General features: G+C 45.6%; 1 protein-coding gene across 2 annotated transcripts in view; it reads left to right on the top strand.

Moving 5' to 3' along the window:
* POLR2B (RNA polymerase II subunit B) overlaps window positions 1-25,657 on the top strand; it is a 616,839-nt gene that overhangs the window by 64,650 nt on the left and 526,532 nt on the right. For both annotated transcript variants that reach the window (XM_069626112.1, XM_069626111.1), the window contains exon 4: window positions 4,235-4,347. In XM_069626112.1, coding sequence (XP_069482213.1) covers window positions 4,235-4,347 — 113 coding nt within the window. The remainder of the gene's footprint in view (window positions 1-4,234; window positions 4,348-25,657) is intronic.

The following is a 25,657-nucleotide window of genomic DNA, read 5'->3' as shown; positions in this document are numbered from 1 at the left end:
AAAAGATTATTCAATCACATTTCTCGAAACTGCACCACCATCCTTCTTGTGTATAAGGTCAACAGAACATTGCCTAATTCTAGAAGAGATTTTAACTTTACTGCAGGCATTTATTCAGTGTACTACCTTGTTCCAAAGAAAGATCTGACGATGCGCCCATTTCTAGACCGGTGTCTGTAAACACGTGTGTCAAGCCACCAAAATTTTGGGTTTCCATGCTCAGGAGTTAAACCAGGGGTTTACATGGCAACATTGGCCATTAAAAATGCTTACTTTCTTATTTCAGTGTTGCCAGCGCAGAGGAAGTACATAGGATTCAAAGTGGGAGACGAGCACTACCACTAAAGTGCTACCATTCGGCATAGCCTTAGCTCCTCGTTTTTACAAAGGTCCTAGCAGTGGTAGCTGCACACTTTTGAATGCAGTTTATTCCTACCCTTACCTAGACGACTGCCTAGTAACCAGCGACACACCTCAAATGTGTCCAAGCACAGTCAACCTACTGTTTCCGTTGGGCTTCTCCATCAACGAGAAAGTAAAGTCTAGTGCCCAGTTCGATAAAACAGTTTCTAGCGGCACTAATTCAAGCAAACAATAGCTTGGTCTTCCCTTCCAATCAGAGGGTACAAACCATGCCATTTCAAATCCCTCCATACATAGCTGGTAGTCGGGTAACTGCGAAAGGCAATGCGCCTTCTAGGAATGATGGCTTCCTGCATTTACCTAGTGCCTTACACCCGGTTGCGCATGCATCCTATGCAAGAGTAGCTAGCAGAACAATCGTCTCAAGCAAGTGGTCTGTGGGGCGATCTAGTTGTATTTTTGCACCCTTTCGTTCTATCGCTGCAGTGGTGGTCCAAAGAGAACCTTTTTTAAAAAGAAAACCTTTTAACACACCAGCTAGTGAAGCCACCTCAATACAGATGCATCCTTAGCCGGTTGGGGAGCACACTTTCTCCATCACACTGCACACGGGTTGTGGACTCACCCTTTAACTATAAACATATCAAACTTCTGAAACGGCTAGCAGTCTTCAAAGCGCTTCAAGCTTTCAAACCACAGCTTGTACAAAAGTCAGTCCTCCTAACCGACAGCACTACCGCCATGTTTTATATAAACAAACAAGGGGCATGTTATCTAGGGCTGTCCAAACTAGTCCAGTTCATTTGGCTATGGGCACTAAAACAGAGCATGTTTCTACTAGCACAACATGTACGAGGGGAACTCAATGCTCTGGCAGAAGTATTAAGCAGAAGCGCAGTGCTGCCCTCAGAACAGTGGCAATTAAACGCAGACGTGCTACACAATGTCTTCTCAACTGGGGGTTTCCAGACACAAACCTCTTTGCTACTCAAGAACACACACTGCCAAGACTATGCATCCAAATGTCCACACAGTATTCAAGGGAAACACTCTGTTAAGGAACTGGTCTGGGAAATGTGTGTATGCCCCCACACACCTCAACAGAATAGTGCATAAGTAACACTGACCCCAATATTTCTTTTGTGGGCACGCTAAACGTGGTTTTCACACCTACAGGTGTCTTTGTGCTCCCATGAAACTACTGTGCCCATTCAACCGGTCACAGAACGAAGAGACAGCACTTCACCCATGTCCTCAGACATTGAACTCGGCGGCCAGCCTCATGAAATCCTAAGTTGGTCATTTTAAACCTAGACAAGAGGTGCAGATATTCTAAAAGAAACACGTAAACCAAACGGAAGACATTATTTCAACAAATGAAAATGTTTTGTGTACTGGTGCAAAGCACGTACAATCAATCCAATTCACTTTTAACCTTCACTTATAGTACACTATTTGCTGTAGACTCCAGCTTAGTCTTCTCTCAGCCTACACCACATGACTAAGGTTTTGGAAGGTGCCTGTGGTTAAAGCATTCATGGAGGGTGTTAACTCCAGTTTTTAATTCAACTCCCAGCTGGGACTTGAATATTTTAACTTGCAAAGCTCATGGGAGACCCCTTCGAGCCAATGCACAAAGCTAGCCATTTCGCTCATAAGACTACTTTCCTTATCACATCTATAAAGAGGGTTTGTGAACTACAAGCACTAACAGTACAAGATCCCTTTTGTAATTGTTCACAATGACAAGGTGGTGCTACGGACACATCCTTGTTTTTCACCAAAATTCATCTCATGTTCCATGTAAATCAATCCATAGAACTTCCTACTTTTTTCCAAAACCTCAAAAACTCAGCAAAAAGCCTGCATACTATAGATGTCAGAAGGACTGTCGCATATAACCTACAAAAGACAAAACAAATCAGACACTTTTTTTGGTATTTAGGGCTGCAGGGGGAGGGGCTGATGAGGCTCTAAATAGGCTCTAAATAGGCTATATTAAAATGGATTGTCTCCTGCATCCAACTTTGCTATTCTCTTGCTTCTAGAAGATATCCTTTCAAGCCCAAAGCATACTCCACTCTGGGCACAGGGGCAACTCTAGCTTTTATAGCAAATGTGCCCTTAGATGCCCTTTGCAATGCTGTCACTTGGAGTTCAATTCATAATTTAACACATTACTGTTTAGATGGACATTTTAAGGGTGTTGCACAGGTGAGCCAGGCAGTGTTGGAATATCTCTTTGCTGCTCTACCTTTTTAAAATGGTTTCTTTAACACCCATTTTTACGACGGGTGTTTTGCCGCTGTATTTTTTTCTGAAAAACGTAATCCAATTTTTAAATTTTGGCGGCGAGGGGGTACCCTCCTGCCCCCAAGCTTCCCTTCATTGAACTATTGTTTTTAACCCCCTCTTGCCCCCCAACGCTTGATTTGCTCTTTTCCCAACCCCCCAAAAATTTCAAAATTTTTCTGGGAAAAAACCTGATGCAAAACACCAGTCGTAAAAACGGGTGTTGATGAAGGGGCGTGGTACCCTTAAAATAACCCACCTTCTTCTCCCAGTACTGCTTGCTAATCTATGCATCGCATGTGATTCTAAGCAGATCCGCAAGCCTCAGAAGGCATACATTACTTACTGTAACCGTATTTCTGGTGCTTGGAACCACCTGTGCCCACCCTCCCCTCTTGGAGCTTAAGGTTCTTGTGTAAATCATAGGTGTTTTCAACAATCATAACTTTCCTAGTCTCCACGCTTACATCTTATACTCCCTCTAGTCTGAGGCAAATAATCTGAAGGACCTTGACGCAGAGGGATCATGGTTACAGAAGACATCACACTAGGGATATTACAAACTCGCCCAGTCGACGTTCCTTTTTGAACTTCGAAAAACGTGCCGAATTCTGGGCCTACCACTAGATGTCTGCATATGCAAAGCATCTAAATCTAGGCAGATACAAGCAGCAGAAATAATATTGTGTTAAGTAATGTATGCCATATTTTACATTAAGGCTGAGAGAATGTCTTTGCCCACTTAAACTACACAACTTGGGCTGACATTGATTCCCTAAGGTCCATATGGAGAGTAGTTTAATTTCTGCCCAAAGTGTAATTTTAACTTTACCTGGAGAGAGAAACACAGGGTGTGCAACAGCTTCTTCAAAGGAACCACACTGAAGACTGTTGCCAGGCATGCTAACAATTTAAACCAAAAACCCTTCGGTATTGCCATAAAAAGTGCTGGGCTTTTTGCGCTGTGCATGCAGAATCAGATGGCGGAGTCAGGCCTCCAGGCAATGGAAAATGTATAATTTATCAAAATATGCCGGGCCTTATTGTGCAATGATTTCTTACATGGATAGTCTTTGCCATGCACACACATTAATAATCTTTACTTTAAAGCTGGCAGTCATGATTGTCTCTTCACTGACATAATTTGCTATATATAATAGGTGGCCGTAGAAGGCAATAGAAATTCAGAGTGAGCAAAACAGCACTGTAGTATGGGTTGCTTTTTTCATTTGTAGTGCTCGTAATTGGTGCTCGTAATTGAAAATAAGTGGCCACTGATTCCATTCTCCTTTCTCTTTCATCATCAATCGAAAATGTAGAAGATGTTTGTGTACTATGCAGACTATGTTATGTAAAAAAAATAACTCCTGTCTCAGTACTCTGTGCTGAATTTTAAGGTGGTGTTCAGTTTTGGCTTTTAGGCTGGCGGTTACGAGATGGTGATGTTTTGCATTCCATTAGCTTTTACGCTACAGGATGGTGTTTGTTAAGCTCTTTATTGCTTGCTTTGCTCCTGTCTTTGATGTTCTGGTTTTTCAACTGTTGAACATAATTTGAATGCATGTTTTGTTTTGTTAAGTCGAGATTCCTGTTGAAGTTTGAACAGATCTACCTTTCGAAGCCTACTCACTGGGAAAGAGATGGTGCTCCTTCACCTATGATGCCAAATGAGGCAAGACTACGCAACCTGACGTAAGAATAAAATGCCCATCTTTGTTGTTGTGCGATTGTGCACCATATCCTTTACTTGAACTTTATTTCTCCAGTGTATCAAACAAGCTCTCCATTGTAATATGGTACAAGGTTGATTTTAAACACTGTGATGAAGGCATGATTTAATAGTGGACATACACAACGGATACAAGTTTCGAAAACCTGTAGTTACAATTTTGTTTGGGACGGTAGAATTCTTAACTGACCCTTAAGCTAAAATGGGAGTAATGTCGACCATTAAACAATCATGCGTCCAAGTCAGTCTGGTCAAAATTAAAAGGCCTATACTAACTAAACCTAACCTTGCACTCTTTCTTAGAATCACAGATGTGTTGAGGGAAATATAAAATGAATATGGTGTCTCAAAAGGAAATGTCAGCATGGCTCCAACACCAACTTCCTTCCTCAGGTTCAACCCTACGGGGTCTAGAGTCTCCAAAAACAAAGGGTGGGTGGATGACAAAGTTCTCAGTCTTGCACACTTTAGCTTAATGGTATCTTAGGCTTGCATCTTCCTTTAGTTCACTCACTTTTTAGGCTTCACCCGCCTTGCCATCAATACTCAGTTCATATATTGTCAATCTCTGTTATTTGCACAGACTTCACTCTGCTCAACCCTGTTTCTCCTTCGTGGGGGTTCCATTTCCCACATGTTATCCCATCACTGTTAAAGACTTTTGAGACCGCAAGGAATTTACATAGACCTTTGCATGACCACTTCGACATCTTTCAACAATCCTTCAATTCACAATTCGAATGGATTGTGTCCTCCAACGTATTCCACGTCTTTGTCATGTAATGTCCACATTTGTGCACTGTGGAAACTTTTTCGGCAGAGGGCATCCTCCGTCAATCTCTCTCGAAGGCCTCCGTCGAGGGCGACCTCGCCGGATTTTCTAAATAGGATGCACGGCAGTTGCAGCCTCAGTTCTGTTTTTTTTCGCAGATGTGTTTGCTTCGAGAACTCGGTGCGCCTCATGTTTCATCATAGAAATGTCTTCTTCTTAGACCCCTCCGACTCCGTGGTCGGGCTTCAAGACTTGCCGGGAATGCAAGTTGAAAATGTTGATCACCGACACGCATCACATTTGTTTGTGGTGCTTGGGCGAGAGTCACGACATCGACGACTGTTCAAAATGCCAGTCGCTGACTGCCAAGGCCTTGCGGGAGCATAAGGGGAAGCTTCAGGTAGGGGTTCTAAACCCAGTAAGTCCCGTAAACCTAAATTAAGACCGACTCTAGGGGCGATGCTCTGCGTTGGGAGGAGGCCCGGGGTTCTTGGTCACAGAGTGGTTCCCGCCATTCTTCTTCCTCGTCGTGGCATTCTCAGAAGTGCTGTCACCGGTCGCCTTCCCCGTCCTCGGAGGAGGGAGCCGCGATGAAGTGGCATGCCCGATGAAGTCCTTGACTCCAGAGGAATGGGCTGCCTTTTAAGGAGCAGATGTTGGCAATTTTTCAATCGCAGGGCACGGTTCCGGTCGTGCCTTCTAATGAAGCAGGCAAGGAACGGTCTCATATGCCTTTTGGCTCGGGTCCACAACGCGACTCATCGGGAAACTTCGAGGTCACGTTCGGACAAGGCTTCAGATAGTTGCAGACTGTCGGCGCTGTGTCTGTCTGACTTGGACGTCGAGGCTTTGCCTTCTTATCTGCCCAAGGCCCGGTCGACACCGAAGCCTTCTGCGCCCTCGATGCCTTCAGGGATTTTTGCCTGAAATTTACCGTTGGAGTACCCTGATCTGGTGGCTCCGCCAAGGAAGGCTACGGCTCAGTCTGTGAGGCCGGTGTTGGACTCCAGGCCCTCTTCTGTCCCCAGGCCAGGTTTTCATCTACCTCTGAATGACATATATGAAGAGGAAGAAAGGTCTGACTTTGAGGACCCTATTGAGCATGATGTGGCTCCTGTCTTTTCTGGAGACAGTTGAGGCAAACCCATCATGATGCCAGTGGGTTGGACACTTCACCAAAGTAGAATTTGGAAGGCCTGGGGCTCAATGCTGAGTCGTCATACAGGCGGCTATTGCTAGGTTCTCGGAGTATCTGGCCTGGTCCTGTCCTGAAGATTTTGTACAAGATGATCTAACAGACATTTTAGATAAAGGTCCTTCCTCTGACCTGGTGTTTTTCTGACCTGGTGTTTTTTCATCTCACATTAGAGAAAAGGGTGGTAGCAGCTTGGCAGTCACCGGAATTTCTTCCGGCTGTTAACAAATCTTTGACAAAGAAGTACTGCCCTTCCATTAGCGACCCCAGCTACTTAGCCACTCACCCCACTCCCGAGAGTTTGGTGGTTCAGGCAGCTACGGCCACCTCGAGGCAGGCGGCGTACCCTACCAGCCCTCCGGATAGGGACGACAAGCGCTACGACGGTTGGGCTCGAAAGGTATTTTCTGCGGTGAGTATGGCATTGAGCCAACTCCACTTGTGCCTTAGCAAGGTTTTCACACTGTGTAACTCTTTCTCTAGCGGCTGGGCTTATTCCCGAGGGGGAGGAAAGGGATGGGTTCCTTGCTCTGAAATCCTTCAGTTGGGTTTGGATACGGCCGACTGTGTCAGCCGGTCATTGGTCGCGAGCACCGTTATACGCAGGTTTGTGTGGTTGCGGAAGTCTGGGTTTGCCCCGGATGTCTTTTGAACATGCCCCTTGATGGCGCGCATTTGTTCGGCATCATGGCTGACAAGAGCATTGAGAGGTTGCAGACCTCAAAAGCTGCAGCGAAATCTTTAAGCGCAGCCATGCGTCACTTAGGGGACAGCAGTGGAGGGGAGGTTCTTTACGTTAATACTCCTCCTTTTGGTAGAACGAGAGGAGCCGCCAGTCAAAGGGGTCACCGTAAAAGTACCTGTGGGGGTAAGTGAAATAGGTGCCAAAGCCGCTCATGCAGCTGCCTCTTTGCCTACAGGTGCTGCAGCAGCTGCTCCAAAACAGTCACGTGGCCATGTCCCATGGTTTGCCAGTTGGGGGCAGGCTGTCTCAGCATCTCGAAGAGTGGCAAGCCATTACTTCGTTTACGTGGGTTCTGGATCCAATAGCCCATGGCTACTGCCTTCCCTTCCTCAAGCGGCCTCACAACAATCCACTGGAGAATCGGATCCGCTCCTTGTGCAGGAAATCTTGACCCTGCTATAGAACTGGTGCCTGTAGCAGAGAGTAACAAGGTTTGGTATTCCTCTTATTTTCTGATCCCAAAGAAAGAGAGGTTTGAGACCCATCCTGGACTTGAATTGGTTGAACAAACTTCTCAGGAAGGACAAGTTCAAGATGGTCACTCTTTCTCAAGTCCTCCAGGCCCTTCAATTTCAGGATTGGTTGGTGTCTCTGGACCTACATGATGCTTGCTTTCATGTGCCGATTCATCCAAAGCACAGAAGTACTTGAGGTTTGCGTTTGGCAACTCGCACTTTCAGTTCTGGGTCCTGCCTTTCGGATTGACCTCTGCCCCGAGGTCCTTCACCAAGCTCAGGGTGGTGTTGGCAGCGTATCTCAGGCGAGGGGGCAGAGGCTGAGGGGGGTGATTCACGTCTCCCCCTACCTGGACAACTGGCCGATCCGCGCTCTCAAGATGCAGTGGTCGCAGTTCTTGGGTAAGATGTCGGATCCCGTTCAGATTCCACTCTCGGTCTCCCAGGATCTTCTGTGGTGGGCCAACGAAGGGAACCTGATGATGGGGAGCCATTTTGGCAACGGTGGCCGGAGGTGACTGTTGTGACAGATGCTTCCATCACAGGATGGGGCGCTCATGCCAACGGTCGTTGGTCTCTGTCGGAGTACAAACTCTGTTAGAGCGGCGGGCCATCAGGCTGGCCCTGAAGGCTGTTCTGCCGTCTGCAGGGGAAGTGTCCTGATCATGTCGGACAACACAGTGGCCATGCATTACCTCAACAAACAAGGGGAGGTAGGGTCACTCCCGTTGTGCAGAGAGGCAATGCTGCTCTGGTTCTTGGCCATCCAGCAGCGAATTTCGATCTCGGCAGTTCATCTGGCCAGAGACGGAAATGCAGCGGTGTACGCTCTGAGCAGGCAGAGCACGGTCTCTCAAGAGTGGGAATTGGCTCAGGCAGTCCTTCTGGAGATCTTCTCCCTTTGGGGAACTCCACAAGTGGATCTGTTCACCACCTGTGCCAACCAGAAGTGCAAGAAATTCTGCTCAAGGGAATTTCTTCAGAGGATCCTTAAGAGATGCGTTCGTAGTGGATTGGTCATTCCCGATGCTGTATGCGCGTCCTCCAGTGCCCGTCATTCCTCAAGTGTTGCGGAGGTTCGGTTCCCACATGATCATCATTGCTCTGGATTGGGGCCAGGAGAGCGTGGTACCCTTCTCGAAATGTCAATCTGCCCTCCACGCCCTCTTCCCTACCTAAAGGATCTGCTCTCTTGCGCGAGGGGTGCGCGGTCAGGGTCTCCATCCAGAGGTAAAGACCCTCAACCTTCACGCTTGGTATCTGAAAGGTTGAGGTATAAGGATTGGGACCTCCCGGATGACGTGATGGAGGTGTTGCTTTCGACCAGGCGGCCTGCAGCAAGGTCCCTGTACCGTTGGCGTAAGTTCTGCGACTGGTGCAGAGGACAAAATGTTGATCCTTTTCAGTGTTCCATTCCTATGGTTTTGTCGTTCTTACTTTCTTACCAAGCAGAAGTTGGCACTGGGATGGGAGTCGTTCCCCTGGCATTGGGAAATTATTGAGGACAAGATTTCTGGAGAACAGAGACCTTTTCCAGAAACCCTATAGTGAAGGAAACTATGGGCAATAGGAATGATGTTGAAGTTGGTAATTTACTTTTCAGTTGGAACTGAGAACTTTACAGCATCACAAGCTGGAACTTTGTTCTGCAGCCTGGAAAGGAACTGGCACCTGGGGGAAGGGAGTAATTCTTTCAGGCGAGGTTCCCACCTGCAATTGGAACTATAGTCCGCAGGAAGAGAGCCATTTGACTGCACCAGAAATGTCCACTACCGCTTTAGTATTGGTTACATGTAGGAGGGACAGAGGTAGGCATTTTGACAAACGACGATGGAATCTTCATTCACTTGGAAATTCTGACTTGATCCTTAATTCCTTAGTTTTGGCAGGGAAAATCTCTTGGATTTAGGGAGAGAGAAGTTTCTGTTTATTTTGATTAAATAAAAGTTTATGCCACAAGCATGCCACCTGTGCGTCAGTCGTCTCCTTCTGCACCCTTACAATAGGTATATTGCAAATAGAATTATTGAATTACACATAGAATGATACAAGGCCGAGATAAGTATTGTAGATAAAACACGCGAGTCGTTTTACTGGTAAGAAAATTAAGTCAGATACTTCTATTACTGGGAGTGAACCCTGGAAGCCTTCACCTAGGAATTATTACGAGGGAGGAGGGGTGGTCTCTAAATGCAGGTACATTACATGCACATAGAGAATCGCCATGGTAGTCCATATTGTTATGGCAGAATTCCATTTTTGGGTTTCTCCTGAACCATTTTGCGGATCCCCCTAAACCTTTTTGCTGGCTTATTCTGGTTTTGTGACTTATTTTTTTTAGATCAGAGAGACTTGTAATGAAGCCACCCATTTTTTTCTGGCGTGCTGCCTTGGTAGCCTATATGGGTACCAAGGCAGGGGTGCTTTTTGAAGTGCCACATTTTGATCCATAGGGGACCCAGTCACCCAGAGTTCTGTGGTGCAGGTCTGGTGACGCCTGTATTTTTGTTTTGGTTACACAATGCTTCTAGCCCTGTTCATCGCATTGGTATCACAGTGGCCCTATATGGTGGCTATTAGGGTATCAAATAATTCTACATCTGACCATTTAACATGTGGTCATTGTTTTGTCTGTGGAGACCACGAGGCAGGCCTAAAATTGCTATTGTGCATTCTGAGCCTGCATTGCTCCTGCTACAGTGGGTTGATGGACTGGTTTAAAGCCACCAGTCTTAATACATTTTTTTTTTATTGGTTTTTATAATATACCAGAGTTCAGTTTCTAAGCACGGATTCTGGGATTCGAACCTTTGCTGCTCTGCGTGGTCTTGCTTCCAAGACCAGCGCTTTGCCCCTGTACTATCCTCTGTTCACACATTGTGTTGGTGGGCCTGTGGTTTTTTTTTAATTTTTATTGTTTTTTGGCCAGCCTTGACACCAAATTGGTGTCCTGCAGTGATTGGTGGGAGACTTTTTTTCCTTAACTAAAATCCTGGAAGATATCAGTACCTGGTTGTCTTCCATGGAAATGTAAGGTCGATTTTTCACAATCAGCCCTTAGGGGTGGATTTTGGGAGGCCACTCTATTATGGTGAACAGCAAGGATACAGAGTTTAGCCAAACCCAATTAAGGTAATGTAGCAGAATAGCAAGGCGTAGGAAGGGTGTGAGAGTGGCTTAGGGCTAAAATGAGTCCACATAGAGAAATACCAAAAATTCCAGTTATGCTGGCACTTATAAAAATATACAATAGTTTATTAGGCCTTTAAAATGCAAACTAAGCAAATTAAATCTTTAGATCAATATTGTCACACAAAAAGTTTTATACATTCATCCTTCAGAGATATACAATAGCATTTTGTTCGCCCAGTGAAACACTGGCTAGTGATGCATTTGAAATGGAAAGGACTTATAATCCTATAACAGCTTCCCCAGCTCTTTAAAAAAACAATTCTGAGATGGTTTGGGGCCTTGTACCCAAAAGTCACCAGTTGCAAAGAATATACTTTACAGGTAGGTTTATGAAGAGATTGGCGATGCCAGTGATTATGAATAAAAAAATCAAGAGTAAAAAAAGTTCACGAAAGTAATTTCACTCAATCCCAGTCCTTGGCATAGTCCTAGCAATGGATCCTTGCCCAAGCCCCAGGCCTCCACTGACCAAAGTCGGGAGAGAGTGAATTAGGCACTGGACATTAAGCTCGTGTGACTCTTTGGAGGATAGAGGGTGACAGAAACCGGTAGCTTAACTTGCCCCCTGATCCAGATTTCTACAGAGGCCACTGCTGGTGTTCTGGATTATGTGGGGGACGACGGGGTCATGGGTGCAGACGTCACTTATAGGAGTTTAGTTTCGGTCCATCGCAGTATGTAGGAATATGTTCCAGACAGCTTCCAGTAGAAGATGCAAATGAGGAAAGATGAAGAATTCTGTGTGGCAGGCCACCTCAAGTGTGAAGATTTGTGGTGCTATTGTGGCCAAAGCCACCAGAGTTGGGTTAAATCCCTGGAGGTGTGGCTCTGAGGCCCCGGACCACATTGGGAGCTACAGTGCCAGTGGGCCTTCATTAATATCACACCTGCCGTTAGCTGATTATTGTTGGTTTCTCGAAGCATGGGCAGGTCACGGAGGAGACCGGGTGATTCGCGGCTCGTTAAGAGCCAGCGGCGCTAGTGCAGGAAGTTGCAGCACCCTTAATGGAGGTTTGGGAGCATTCATGTGGTGACCACTGCCTTTTGCCGGCAACGGCACGCGCTGGGATACCCGCCGGGGTTTTCCGAGCATACGTGCTTGTACGTATTGATTGTTCTTATGAACGTTCTGTTAAGCAGGCCTGAGACATGAACGCTTGTACAGGCACGAGATATAAATGCTCACACAGGAACACTGGGTACATGTTATTTTTTGGTCTGTGAGGCAACAGAGGACTATCTTGAGTTTCATCAACCATCGTACACTGCAAGATTACTGTGGACTGGGGGTTGCAGCACAATCCACCTCTATAATCTCTTCACATGATGGATGTTAATTTTTTGTGGCTAACATTGCTCATTTTTTGTCCATGCACACAGCACAATCATCCTGCTCACCCAATCATCATGCTTCTTTAATATGGCTACGAGTTGTAATACATTTCACTGAAACAAGAGGGTGTAACAAGATGGGGGAACAGGGCTGGTCCATGTTAAGGATTGCAGTTTTGTTATGCAAAGGCTTCACTGTTGGGCAGGGGTTTGGTATTACACCTTGCGATGTGGAGGACCCAGAGAGGGCAGAGGCTTGCAGACAGGTGATCACAACACATCTCGATGGGGACAGGGACAGCGCAAGGATTAGTGAAAATGGGAGACATTCCTTGGGAACCGCTTTATTGGACATTAACGTGGCGGAGCAGAGGAGCCGCAACAGGAGTGAGCGAAGCGGTGTCTGGAAACTTGCATGAGGAGGATGTGTGAACGCCGAGCAGTTGAACTGGAGGACGAGGGGCGGAGCAGCAGTGGAACAGGGAAAGTGAAAACAGGTGGGGTAACTGGTGACAGGCGAGGGTTGGACTGATGTGCCTTTTTGTTTTTCTTTTACTTTATTATTATTTATTTTTTTTAATCCTGCAGTAGGCACTGTGGAGCTGAGGAGATTTTTCGTATGGGCATATGGAGTCCTGATTGTTGGGCAGAATTGCAGGCAGTACCCTCTGGGAACACCACACATAATTAGGACTACAGGTGTAAGTAAAAACCAACCTTTGGTATAAGTCTGTACCCCACACTTTTGGTAGCGAGCTGAGCAGCCAGGCTTCTCTCAAGAGGGAATGTGAATAGTAGAAGACGTTGTACAGAAATATCACAATCACAGTGGTTCAAGTAGACACTTAAAACTCAAGCTTTCTTGGTAAAAAATACTTAAACATTTATTTACAGTCATTTAGAAAACTTTCACTAGTAGAAATCCACTCCATATTAAACACCAATATACTCTAGATATAAAGACAGTTTGGGCTCCCCTGAAAAAGGAGCCAAATGGCACTTGTACTTTTTAAATAGGAATAAAAAGCATAGGTTTGTACAAACGGTTAGAAAACACTTCTTTTAGATAATGCAAAGGTTCAAAGTACCAGAAGGGTCAGCTCAATTCAATAGGCCAGGCCAAAGTCAATAGTCTATAGGACAGCACAGTTCTGGTACAAATGGATAAGTCTTTGTAAACGTTTTTAGAAGTAGTTCAGGCGATAAAGAAAGATATGCTGGGTCACAAGCTGATTAGGCCTGCGAGTTGGGAAAGTTTCACAAACTTCCACTGCGAGAGATAGGATCTCTCAACCGTATGGCACAGTACCTGGTGGAGCAAAAAGATGCAGTTGAACACGTTGGTTCCTGGCAGGTCTCGCTGTTTTGGAGCATCAGTCGTGGGGACCAGAGGGAGGACGTCGGGTGACTCCTGCACTGCTCGGGATACTCATCGGAGCAAACAAAATGGCGTCGCTACTGCTCAAGTAGCTGTGGCTTCCAAACACAAACTGGTATCCTTCCCCCTGGTTAACCTTAACCAGCTCCTCGAATGGTATCCAGGCGTTTGCTGAATTGATTGGTCCCGCCAACTCAAAGGAAGAAGCTGTCCTTGAAGGAGATTCTGTTGATTGGAGATCCCAAGAACACAAAAATACCTGAGAGAGTGGGGTAAAAGGCTCACATTCTCTCCAGGGGGGAAAAAAACAAGTCCTCCCAAATCCAGCAAAGTTGCTGGGGCTCTCTGAGGTGAAGGGAAATGAGCACATTTCTGAGAATTCTCCCTAACACTACCTAACCCTTGGCCTATCAATAGCACTCCTGACCTCAAAGGCGCTCTAATCAATGCCCCGTCTCTAGTGGCACATGGTATCAAGATAGCCAACATAATCCAGGCAGAAGAATATTGCTTCATGCAGCAGCAGGCCCTGCACTCCTACTTGCAGTCCCAGACAACTATACCATACTCGGATCAGACCGGGTCGACTCACGAGGATGAGGTATAGCGCTAATGGCCAAATCCAACCTAAATTTGAGACTGGCCCCCTCATCGGACATTAAATCCTGCAAACTACTGACAGTCAAACTACCTATTTCCAAATCACAAACGCTAATGATTCATCTCGTATATAGACCTCCTGGCCCCATCGGGGTATTTGAAGAGATCTCCACCATCCTATCCAACATGAAAATCACCTCTGAAATACTCCTGAGGGATTTTAATCTGGGATTTAATGATTCTAATGACCAGCATGCAATAGCAACCGCCAATGTGCTTGCAGAACTCGGCTTCGCCTAAAAAGTGTCTTTAGCCACTCACAACAAAGGTAGAATGTTGGATTGGGTGGCAGAACTCAACTGTAATGCCTCAATTACCTCCATAACCCTGCAGTCTTGGACAGACCACATTCTCGCTCGCTGTTAAAATCCCCACTATCAAAAATAACTCTATGGCTCCCCCCATCCTCACGAGGAATAAAAAGAATCCTGACGGAGTAGGCGGCAGAGTAGCAGTCTTGGCAGTCATGGCCGACATGGACGCCAGAGACGCTACTCCGCCAAGCCTGGCAGCCGAAGGCCGCACACTCCGGAGCTCAAAACTCAAAGGCGATGGAAAAAACAAAAGAAAAGCAACTACGGCCGTGAAGGTGATCCAGCGATAGGAGACAGCAAAGTGCACACACCTTCACAGAGGCTGTCCAGGGAGGATACACTGACCATGTCACAAAACTTTATGGCAAAAAAGGCGAGAGCCTGCAAAGCATCGACAATCTGCCAACAAGCTCGGTCTAAGTACTGTACTCCCACCCCCTGCGGTCCATCAAAACCATCAGGACAAATGGGACGATCAAAACTCGCAAGTGGACTTCACTAGGAAAACAGAATTTGGTAATGGAGTACGTGGAAACCTGCGCCTTACCTCTTCCGTCGCATCCGCCCCGCGGGATCCCGCCGATGGGAGTTCTTCCCACGGCCAAAGGCTCCGTTCTGCCTGTCGGAGGACTGCGGGTGTGGAGCGTCGGGGGCGGGCCCGCTGTGAGCTTGGAGGTGGGGGGGGGGGGCAGGGAGCAGGGAGTGACGCCAGCTCTCGGCGAGAGGTGCCGGGCTCCGGGTGCTCCGCGAGACCGCGGGGGGAAGCAGCAGTTGGTGGACCCAGATACCATAGGGGGAGGGGCCACGACTGCTCTGCCTTGCGTGGAGGTCCCGTCTCGGGGTGTTGGAGACGATGCACTTTCTTCGGGGGCAGCAGTCGGCGACCCCACTGATGAAAGGGAGGCAATTGAAGCAGGGGCGTCCCTCCTACATGTGACTCACAATGCGATTGCTCAAGTCCATGCCCCTCCATGGGACTGGGTGCTGATAGTCCCAGGTTCCAGAACTCTGCAACAACATATCTTTGGCCAGATAAACTCCTGGAGGGACTCTGAACATCAAAGCAGTTGTTCCGATGCTTCTCTTTCCCCTAATATGAATATAAACAAAGCATTAGTGGAGGAGGGCCCCAGAAAGAAAATAAGAAAAAAAAACGCAACGCTCAAACAAAACCCGATTCGCAGGTAAATCCGAGAAATGGTGTGGGGGGGGGGAAACCGACAAACCGATGGGCTGTCCACAATAAATTCTAACGCTTTGTCCCCATGTACAAAAAAGAAAACCATCCAGCAACAAAAAGGACCCATCGCGGAGACCAGGAAAATAAGCTATCTACATACTAATTTTTTTTCGTAAACAGCACAAACGCAAGTTCGACAGAATTAATGAAATCGCGGACAGTAAAATGCTCGAGGTGGTGCATATTACTGAAACAACGGAATTACTCCAAGGTACAGATCCGAAGATTGCTCATACACAATTGACACTTGACATGTCACTACACAAACACATAGAGCTGCGAAGCTCTCAACCAGTGCCACCAGAGGAGCGTCAAAGTCCGCAAATGTCGCCCACCAAGCATGCGTCAACAAATAAAAACGAGAGGTTGGAAAAGATTCCAAAAAACAACCCATTTTAAAGAACTCAGAAATAGAGCAAGGGAAATTACCCACCAGTGCAGAATCCCCAATAGAAACGGTTCCTATGAGAGAATTTCCTAGCGAGAATCCAGATTCAAATATCCCTGATACTACTCAACTGCTAGGCGAGAGACGTGGTCTACTAGCAAAAACAAAAAATGGGAGATTTGAGGCGTTTGTTGACCTGGACACTTTACAAGTGGATTCCCAAAGTAAATCCAACTAAAGGACAATCACCCCCCTACATGCGACCTACAAGAAGGGATTCGCAGCTGCAAACGCCAGCCACGCCCCTTTTATCCCAAAGGCCGAGTGACCACTTATCAAGCACCATTACAGACTCTCCGAAAAAGAAATTGACATCTTCACAATCATGTCGTTTATGAAACTATACGAGTCTATAAATGACATGCTAAAGGACCACAGCACGTTAACAGCCTTGATGAATACCAAACTTTTATACCTCAAGGGGTATATCACTGCGTTGGAATTAAAGGCAGCAGCGCAAACTGAATCAGCAATATTGGCAACAAACCTTCACCGGCAAGCTGATTTTCTCCCCCCCCCCCCCCTCTACAGTCAACTGAATACGAACATAACATTTCAATCAGTAGCCTGTCGAACACCAAAGGCCTCAGTAGCAAATCCTCAATCCTTGGCATCTGAGATTTCAGTGCAAAATAAATTGGCTACTGACTGTAGTGCAAACACCCAGTCAAAAGACTCCACGATGAGCACTGAGTCTGCAAGTTGCATGACTTCCAAAAGGAAGACAGTGGTACAGAAAAACCGGCCACCTTTGAACAACTGTCAATGAAGAGGAACTGACTCTTATCTACAGTGGTCCAGGGAAAAATCGCCATTATATCTGAGACGGAGACTATGAGCAACAGAGAATTTGTAATTTTTGATCAGCCAAAGAAAAAAACTAAAAGACCAACTAGCAAGGATAAAGCAATTGGTCTTTTGTCTGCCTCCGGCAGAGAAGAAAATCCAGAGCAAGCCGGCTTCTTCAATCACTGCAAGCCCACCCATCGCAGATAGAGAAATACGGAAAATCAATCCACAAAGTAAGACAAAGGTTCCAATTTGCTGTACTTTTGTGGATCTAACGACAGAAAATTCCCCCGGATCTCCGAAGACAAAAGGATTCTCTGGAGGAAGAATGGCTAATGAATTTAAGTCAACATCTTGATGACCCGCCTTATGACAAAATGGAGACAGCCACCACTTTCCTGCATTAATCGGCCTCAGCGACGCCAAACAGTAGCTTGGCGTAAGATGAAAACGATGACATTCTTCCTCACGTTGGAGGACAGATGCAATAAGATTACAAATAGCAAAGAGTGGTGACAAGCTGTACACCGGCCTAAATTGCAGGTGGATTATTCTAAAGATTCTCCACGACACTATCAACCTAGGGTGGCCTTATTATCGGACCATAAGTCTTCAGACCGAACCACCACGAAGGAAACTAAAAGCAACATCCTCTCACGGAAGCGCAGCGACTACCTACCTTCGGAAAAGTCACCAGCATCAAGAAGTAGGCAGATCCAATCTGACGAAACCCGGTAGAGGCAAAGATGCAGTACAATGCCTCGTGGGTACAACCATACCAACATTTAAATTGGAACAATTGAGGGATAGCCGCGAATATGCCATTCTAAACAGAAGAACAGTTTTTGTTCTTCAACAGTTACCCTTGCTTTCTTCAATAAGAACAGAAGATCTAATCCGGGTTGAACCAACCCACGAAGGCAAACGAGCGACAACCCTTCTTCATATTACATCTAGAAGAGTAATACAAAAGCTTTGAGACGCATCAGAAAAAGTACTGAAACTGGGATATGATTTAACGGAACTCAAGACCTCTACGCGAAAACGTCTATCTCCTCTTACTACGAAGCCTCCACACTATACGAGGAGTTCAGTAAACGGAGAAGTTCCCCTCAGACGCCATGCAGAGAATACCACTCACAGATCGAATCCATACTCAAATGACCATCCTAAAGTGTCACCTTTAAAATTAAATCAAACAAAGGGCAGATACAGAGACAGAAGACTGTCTACAAGATAGGACACCGACCACAACCCAACACAGTGAGAAATATGAAGATGTCTTTCTGTCATCAGTCCAGGCTAAACCTGGAAGCTGGACCTTAACAGAAATTAAAAGAACATTGGTCCAGGTCCCTGCTAAAAATCGAAAAAGAACAAACCAACCTGAACTTGCTAAAACAACTGTGGGCTCGGATCCCAAAGGCACTGTCAACAAATCAAAAATATCAATCCTTGACACTGCAGACTTCCAACCGACCTACTCCATCAAAGCCAGAAGCTGTAGCTATCAGACTGGGCTCATGGAACACCCGAGGTTTTTCCCACCTGATGGTGCCTGGCTACCTTTGACATCTTGTGCCTCCAGGAAACATGGCTTATGGAGAAACCTACCTTAGATGGCTATGTACTTGCTCATGCTGCAGCCGGCAAAGGAATTAGTGGACGCCCTTTCTCCGGCCTCCTAACAGCAGTTCGGCTGGGCAAAGGAATCCTCATGAAAAAAATTCTCACATCGTCTCTTTTTACTAACGGTGCTAGTTGCATGGAATCGGCAAAACATGGACACCGGGAAGATCACAGCAGTACCAGCAATCATCATTAATACTTATTGGAACCCGTAGTCCATCTCAAACGCCAGCTTTCTCAACTTGCTGGAAAATGATATATCGATCCTATATCGAGTGCCAGGCATTGCACCTACTTGTATGCGGAGACCGCAACGCAGTCTGCACAAAGAAACCTCTTTCTCCCCAAACAACCTTGGCTGAAGACAGAGGTTATGCGTGGCTTACTTTGATGGACTCAAGAGAACTGGTAAATTTGGACAGTTTATACGAAAGCATAAATCGGCTACCAACCTGGGAAGGCGGAAAATCAACAGCCACAATTGACTGTATTTTCGCTTCCCGTACATTAATCTTGACATTAACCTCTTTCGACGTGTGTCATGATGCCTACCCCCAAGGAGCCAGACCGGGCCCAGCAACCCCAGAGGCAGACATGTTCCCGAGGGAAGTCCCAGCGGCCCGAGGTAGGGGCCCTTTGGACTCAGTCCTGGCACCTTTGGCGCTAGGCTCATAAAGGATGACTTTGTGTTAAGAAGTGCTTGGTGTGAACTTACCTGATGCAGACCGTGCTGCAGCATCCAGGCCACCTAGAGGCCTGAATGGGACTATTTTACCTATGGGACTACTTTACCACACGGGTGTGGCCGGAGGAAGAATACATACCTGGAACTACTTTGAAGGCTCTATAAGCCTCGCCCAAGCAGCAACTCACGCTTCGCATTGTTCTGCACCTAGCAGCTGGACGCTCACCGTGTCTGCTCCTGCATCCGGACTCCAGCCACGCCCGACAGCATCCTGGAACACCTGTAAAGGGAGAAGAGAGGAGAACAGGAGAAAGAAGAGACATTACCTGCTTAATCCGCATTCCAGAGTCATCTCGCCGACGATCCTAAAGGGAAGACATTCATTTTTTAAAAAGCACATCGCATAGCTCGCTGCAGCGCAGCATTCCACTCACCTTTTACTAGGCGCCTTCCTGTCCATCAGCGACCATCTGGATCTTCCGCCGCATTTCAGCGCCTAAAGGAGAAAAAGACAAGAACAAAGGTGAGCTAGGGAAGAGAATAAGAAAGGCTTAATTTCCACCATAAGACTTACCTGTTGGGTCAATCCCTCTTCACTTCGGGTCGGCGCCGTTTCTTCGGCATTTCCGAACCCCGGCCCCTAAGGGGAAAAAGACACAAGCATTAGTGCATTAATGCAAGAACACTAGAGGAACCACTCATCAAAAACTCACCAGAATTTTCCTTCGACGGTTCCATTCCCTAACTCGGAATCTTCATTCAGCACCTGAAAAAGAGAACAGACAATGGTTATTTAAAGCTTGAACTTGCAACAGAATTCTTTCGATACCTTACCGGAAAAGTCAAGCGAACTTGAACTCTCACCCAATCCGAGATCCAGTGAAGTAACTGGATAACAACGCGCCCCTGCATCAGAAGCAGGATGGAGAGCTCGTCCTTTCAGAGCCTAAGGTGAGACTTCACAGGGAATTGCAGAAGGGTTTCGTGGAGGGTGAGAAGGAGTGGGAGGCTTCCGCATTATCCCGCAGATTGTTAATACTCCCTTTTCACACACAGAAGGATAATTCTACGAGCCAGACAAGCCAGATTTGGGGGTCCTGTCCATTCCATCTTCCGAGTCCTGCCCATCACCCTAGAAGAGGCCACAGCAATCCAAACCAGGCCAGCGCCTCCGTGGGAGTCAGGTGAGCGTTACAACGTGGTCCAAACTACAGCCAGTGATCACAACCTTCAGGCTACAACATGGACTGGCTATCGGACAGTACATCAAACTATAGATCCTGTCCTAGACGTAAACGGCAAAATCGCCTTATGTTGTGCGCCAACAATATAGTCAACCTTGCGACCAACTATTCCTTGTTGGGGCGCTCCCGCCAGACCAACAAGCCAGACTTCCGTCTCCTTCTCACCACATACAAAAACAACGATAACCAACAGGTTAAGACAGGAAACCGGTCTTCACAGATATAACACCTTGGTAGCCAAGAAGACTAGTGAGAACAGCAAAAAGAGCGGTAGCTCGATGCAATAATGCAACAACCAGAAAAGCCCTCTTGATGGCATCAAAAAACTACAAATCTTGGCTAAAAAGCTATCACCTCATCCTCTACCAAAACGACTAGGAGATGTTGTTAAAGCAGATATGTGGGGAAAAATGCCCATAGAGTCTGGGCATTGATTCGATCCACTGACCGCCATACTAACAACGTGTTAACTATCTCCATAGTTGAAGTATGGATAGAGCCCTATAAAAACTTATTTCGAGGTGTAATCCAGGAACTAGACCACACGACCCGAGAAAACGACCATGGACCCTGCAGCGAAGAGACACCATGGGTAAAGCTCCATGACAGGATGGCTATTTTGGAGACAATCCACAAACTTAAACTCCAGGGCTCTGGGACCAGATGGTCTTTCAAACATGGAACTGAAAAAACACCTGGGGGAATGGTCATCCTTCATCAGCCTGGTATTCGAACGATGCGCTGAAACAAAGCCGCTCCCGGACTCTTGGTCGTCCCGATATACAAAAAAGGAAACCGGGACAGTCCTTCAAACTTCCGGCCAATCGCACTACTGGATGTGATCGGTAAAGTGTACGGCTCGCTTTTACTACGTCGATGTCAAAACTGGTCGCGTGATGCAGAATGCAACGACACCTTCCAGTAGGGCTTTAAGAAGACCATAGGCACCACAATAAACATCTTGACGCACAGCATTATAAAGGGAAAAGCGGTGACTAGAGGAACTCGACTTTACCTGGCATTTATAGACCTAAAAAACTTGCAAAAGGACTAGGGTTTTTTTGAAAAGGAGAGACTTAAGACAGTGCCCTATACAAAATGTTTAAGTTGCAACAAAATGGTTTTAACGCCTCTCAAAGGCTATCCCTTACAGATCTAAATTCATCTACGGGGAGGTACTATGAACTGGACTACTCAATTGCAACAAATGATACTTCAATCATGTTTTGGAAAAATTTCTTTTTATTAAATGCATACAATTAGATTAAAAACAGTTTATTGAGAAAAAAAATATTTTTCTTTTTAAAAATTCATAAAAAGACGGGTGAACAAGCCGTCAAAACCTTCTAATATGCTGAACAAACACAATATTACATAAACAATAAAACAAGTGTCAACCAAGGTTAATCTAGACAACCAATTCTAGACAAAAAAACTTGATGAGAAAAATGTGAAAGGAAAAAAGTGAAACTGTATACCAATAAACAAAAACCGAATACCACAGAAAAAAGGGGGGGGAGAGACTGTTAGAATTACAGAACAAAACTAATAAGTGTATACCAGAACAACCATATGACATGAAAAAAATGTGTGCAACAATAACATATAAGATGAGACACACCTTTGGTGTCAAATCTAAAAAAACGTTTCTACACTGAAACGCTTATTATGGTTCTAAGTTCAGAACAGCTGTGAATGCCTTATTAAACTTGTGATAGCAATCTCATAATGAAAACATTAGCCTGACATGTTTCATTCCCATTGACCTTGGATAGGATAGGTGGCGGGAAATTCTTCAGGGGGTGAAGTTACAAACATCAAGTAGCATGTCAATTACTAAATAATAAGATGTTGTATACAATCTGTGCCACTTGAAGCAAAGGGAGGAGAGCAGTGCATGTGGAGTGACTTCTTTTGTTTGTGAAGTAGCAACCTAATGGATGGGAGGGAAAACAGGCCAAATCAATTGTGTTCCTTCTCATAAACACTGTGTAGTATTTTGTGGGCCTTTAGAATTAATTTACAACTTAAAGGCTTACCTGACTGCTGATTTATAGACCTAAGTCAGGCTTTTGACCAAGTCGACAGACCGACTGTGTGTAAAAAAAAAAAAAACTGCAAGCATGGAAATGCCCAGAAGAGATTCTGCAACCGATTATTTCGCTTCACAAGAATAGTAAAATGCAGGTACGACTTAACAACCAAGGCCTGCTATCCGCAGCAGTAGCTACAAACCGTGGAGTAAAACGGGGATGTCCGCTTGCCCCCAGCTCTTGTCATATATGGGAGACTTTAAAGACTTGGAGCATGCTGTGCGATTTTTTTCCCCCCCCCCCCACCCCCCCACCCCCCCGGGTAGGCAAAAGCAAAATTTCAAGATTGCTTCATGCAGATGTCATATTGCTTGACCAAACAGCCATTGGTCTTCAGAGACAACTGACTAAATTTGCAAAATATATCACCAACAACCGTCTGGAAATCAACAAAAGCAAGACCAAAATATTAACATTGGGGAAAAAGCGGAGGAGATTCTGAAAAATTCAAATGGCAAGTGGACGGCGCTCCAATTGACTGGTCGAATTAAAATACCTTGGAGTTATGCTAGACAACTCTAAACAGGAAAAGGCGATGCAAACAGCACTACGAACAAAAATCGGAAGCCCAACCGCTCGGGCACAGGCTGTAGACAAGAAATGTGGCCGTTTTCCTTTGCCCTGGTCTTAAATTTCTATAAAGCAAAGGTTGTCCCCGCCATTTCCTATGGAGCAGAGGCCATGCCATCCCTACATAACCAGAGCTGGACAGAACTAGAAAGTTATTTCTGGAGAAAGGTCCTTAACCTTCCAAAGTCAACCCCGATCACGCTTATAAGACGAGAACTAAGCCAGCTGTCACTGAAGGGTGTAATGGAACGAAACGCCTTAATGTTATACAGGAAAATTCTCCTAGAAGACCTCCTAAACGCTATACATGAACAAATGGGCGCTCAAAGTCTCCACTTAAACCGATGGACAAAAGCTGAAGAAGAAAAACTGGAAGAGATCCAAAGTACACAAAAAGAACTATTAGAGAATCCTACAAAAACACAAAAAAGATTAAATGAGCGAGACAGGATCTTAACGCTAGAATCAGCAGCAATGTACAAACTGACTGCTCACCTACCTCCTCAGGCTTGGAAGCTCCACGAGCCACAACCCTTCCTGGCAAAATATCCTAACAGGAAGCTCAGAAATCTATTCTTGAGAGCTCGACTGAATCTCTTACTTACCAACGAAATTCTAGAGATCAGAAGCCAGTTTGAATCCAACATATGTAGATTTTGTAAAAATCAGTCGTTGGTGGAAACGACACGACACCATCTACTATCATGTCCAGCGGTTGAACACATAAGGAAATCCTATTTGGAAAACATTTTTGCCTTGGCATATATACATGAGGAAGATCTATGGTGGTCTCGTTTGATAGGAGGGGAGAAAACAGCTTGGGTGACGGCCATGGCAAAAATCTTGGACCTCATTTTAAACCACAGCAATGATACACTGATGACATAGTTAACTGATTTTCCTTGTAAAAACCTTTTTAGGTTAAAATCCAAGTAAATAAAAAAAAGAATATAAATGCAGACAAACTCCTACCGTTAATTCTACCCACCCTTAATTCACTGCCAGTTTCCAATGACCTTACCATGCTAGTTGATGAAACAATACCTTGTCCAAAGCACTGGACCGTATCGCCCTTCTAAAGATGAGGAAAAGCAAACCTAGAGCCCACCTGAACTCTTAGTTTACCCCACACCTCAAATCACTTAGAGCTGAAAAAAGAAAATGTGAAGGCATTTGCAGACACCAACCCACCTCAAAAAATAAAACCAACCTTATCAATATCTCAGCTCTATACAAGAAAGAAATATTACATACCAAACAAACTTATAACCGGATTTTCCAAGTACACTCCTATTGATAATTGTGTTAAGGATTAAAATATGGTGCACAAATATACAGAATGCCCTAACTAATAAAATCTCCCTCCTTCAGAACCAGATTGCAGACAAAAAAGCGAACCTAAGCAATTCAGACACTCCCGCCAGTACCCCTACGCATTCCACTGAACCTGCCAAACGGTTCAGTTTTGCTAGAGTCTCTACCCTAGAAGTGGAAAAAAATGTGCCCAGCCCAAATTATCAAAGGGGCTGGGAGAGACCTTGCACCCTTTATAACAAAATCTATCAATGCATCCTTCTCATCTGCAGCATCCCCAAAAGCTTAAAGGAATCTTTGGTCCTCCCCCCTACTCGCAAAACAATCCCTCGATCCATCTATCCCCACCAATTACAGACCTATTACGACAGTGCGTTTCCTACTCAGAATTCTTGACCGAGTGGCATACCTCCAGATACAGGAGTATTTGGAGACCAATCAGCTCTTGGGTATCCGTCAATGAGTTTTCATGCCACAACATGGCTCAAACTGTGTTAATTGATCTCAAAATCCAAATCGATGTACTTAAGGACAGGGGAATCGCAGCTTTGCTACTTCTCTTGGACCTCTCAGCTGTATTATTTGGTAGACCATAAAGTCTTGTGCAATCACCTTGACCCTGCTGCTAATTTCTCTCAGGATGCCATAGCTTGGATCCAATCCTTTTTGAGCAATACTACTGAGGGTTTTTTCGCCATCAGCAGCGGAAGACCCTATTCCCATTACCTGTGGTGTGCCACAGGGATCCTGCATCTCACCCACACTGTATAATATATTTACTAAGCCCTTATTCGATAATCTGGACCTTCTTGGTGTCACCTACACTAACTATGCAGATAACACACAGATTCTCATACCGCTTATCGGGGTTTATGATAAGGATATGGTCCTAGTAAATATCTCATCATTCCGGCATGGATGGCTGCCCATGGATGATTCCTGAATGATGAGACTGAGCTCCTGATTCTGGGTACTAAATCTAGCCTCAATAAATTTAGTCACAAATATAGCTCTTAACATTGATGGTAATATCATCAAAGTGGCCAAAGAGGTAAAAACCTTAGGTTTCTACCTAGACTCCACACTCACATTTGCAAAACAGGTCAACACTATGGCCTCGGCCTCTTGCACTATACTGACCCGCGCACGAATCTTGTCCAGATTGGATTATTGAAACGTATGCGCCAGCAAGCACACTGTTAACAGAATCCAAATCCG

The sequence above is a fragment of the Ambystoma mexicanum genome, chromosome 6p (assembly GCF_040938575.1).
Source record: "Ambystoma mexicanum isolate Mex_15411 chromosome 6p, UKY_AmexF1_1, whole genome shotgun sequence".
Lineage (NCBI taxonomy): Eukaryota > Metazoa > Chordata > Amphibia > Caudata > Ambystomatidae > Ambystoma > Ambystoma mexicanum.
Note: the sequence above shows the minus strand (reverse complement) of the source record. Positions and strands in the feature narration are given on the sequence as shown.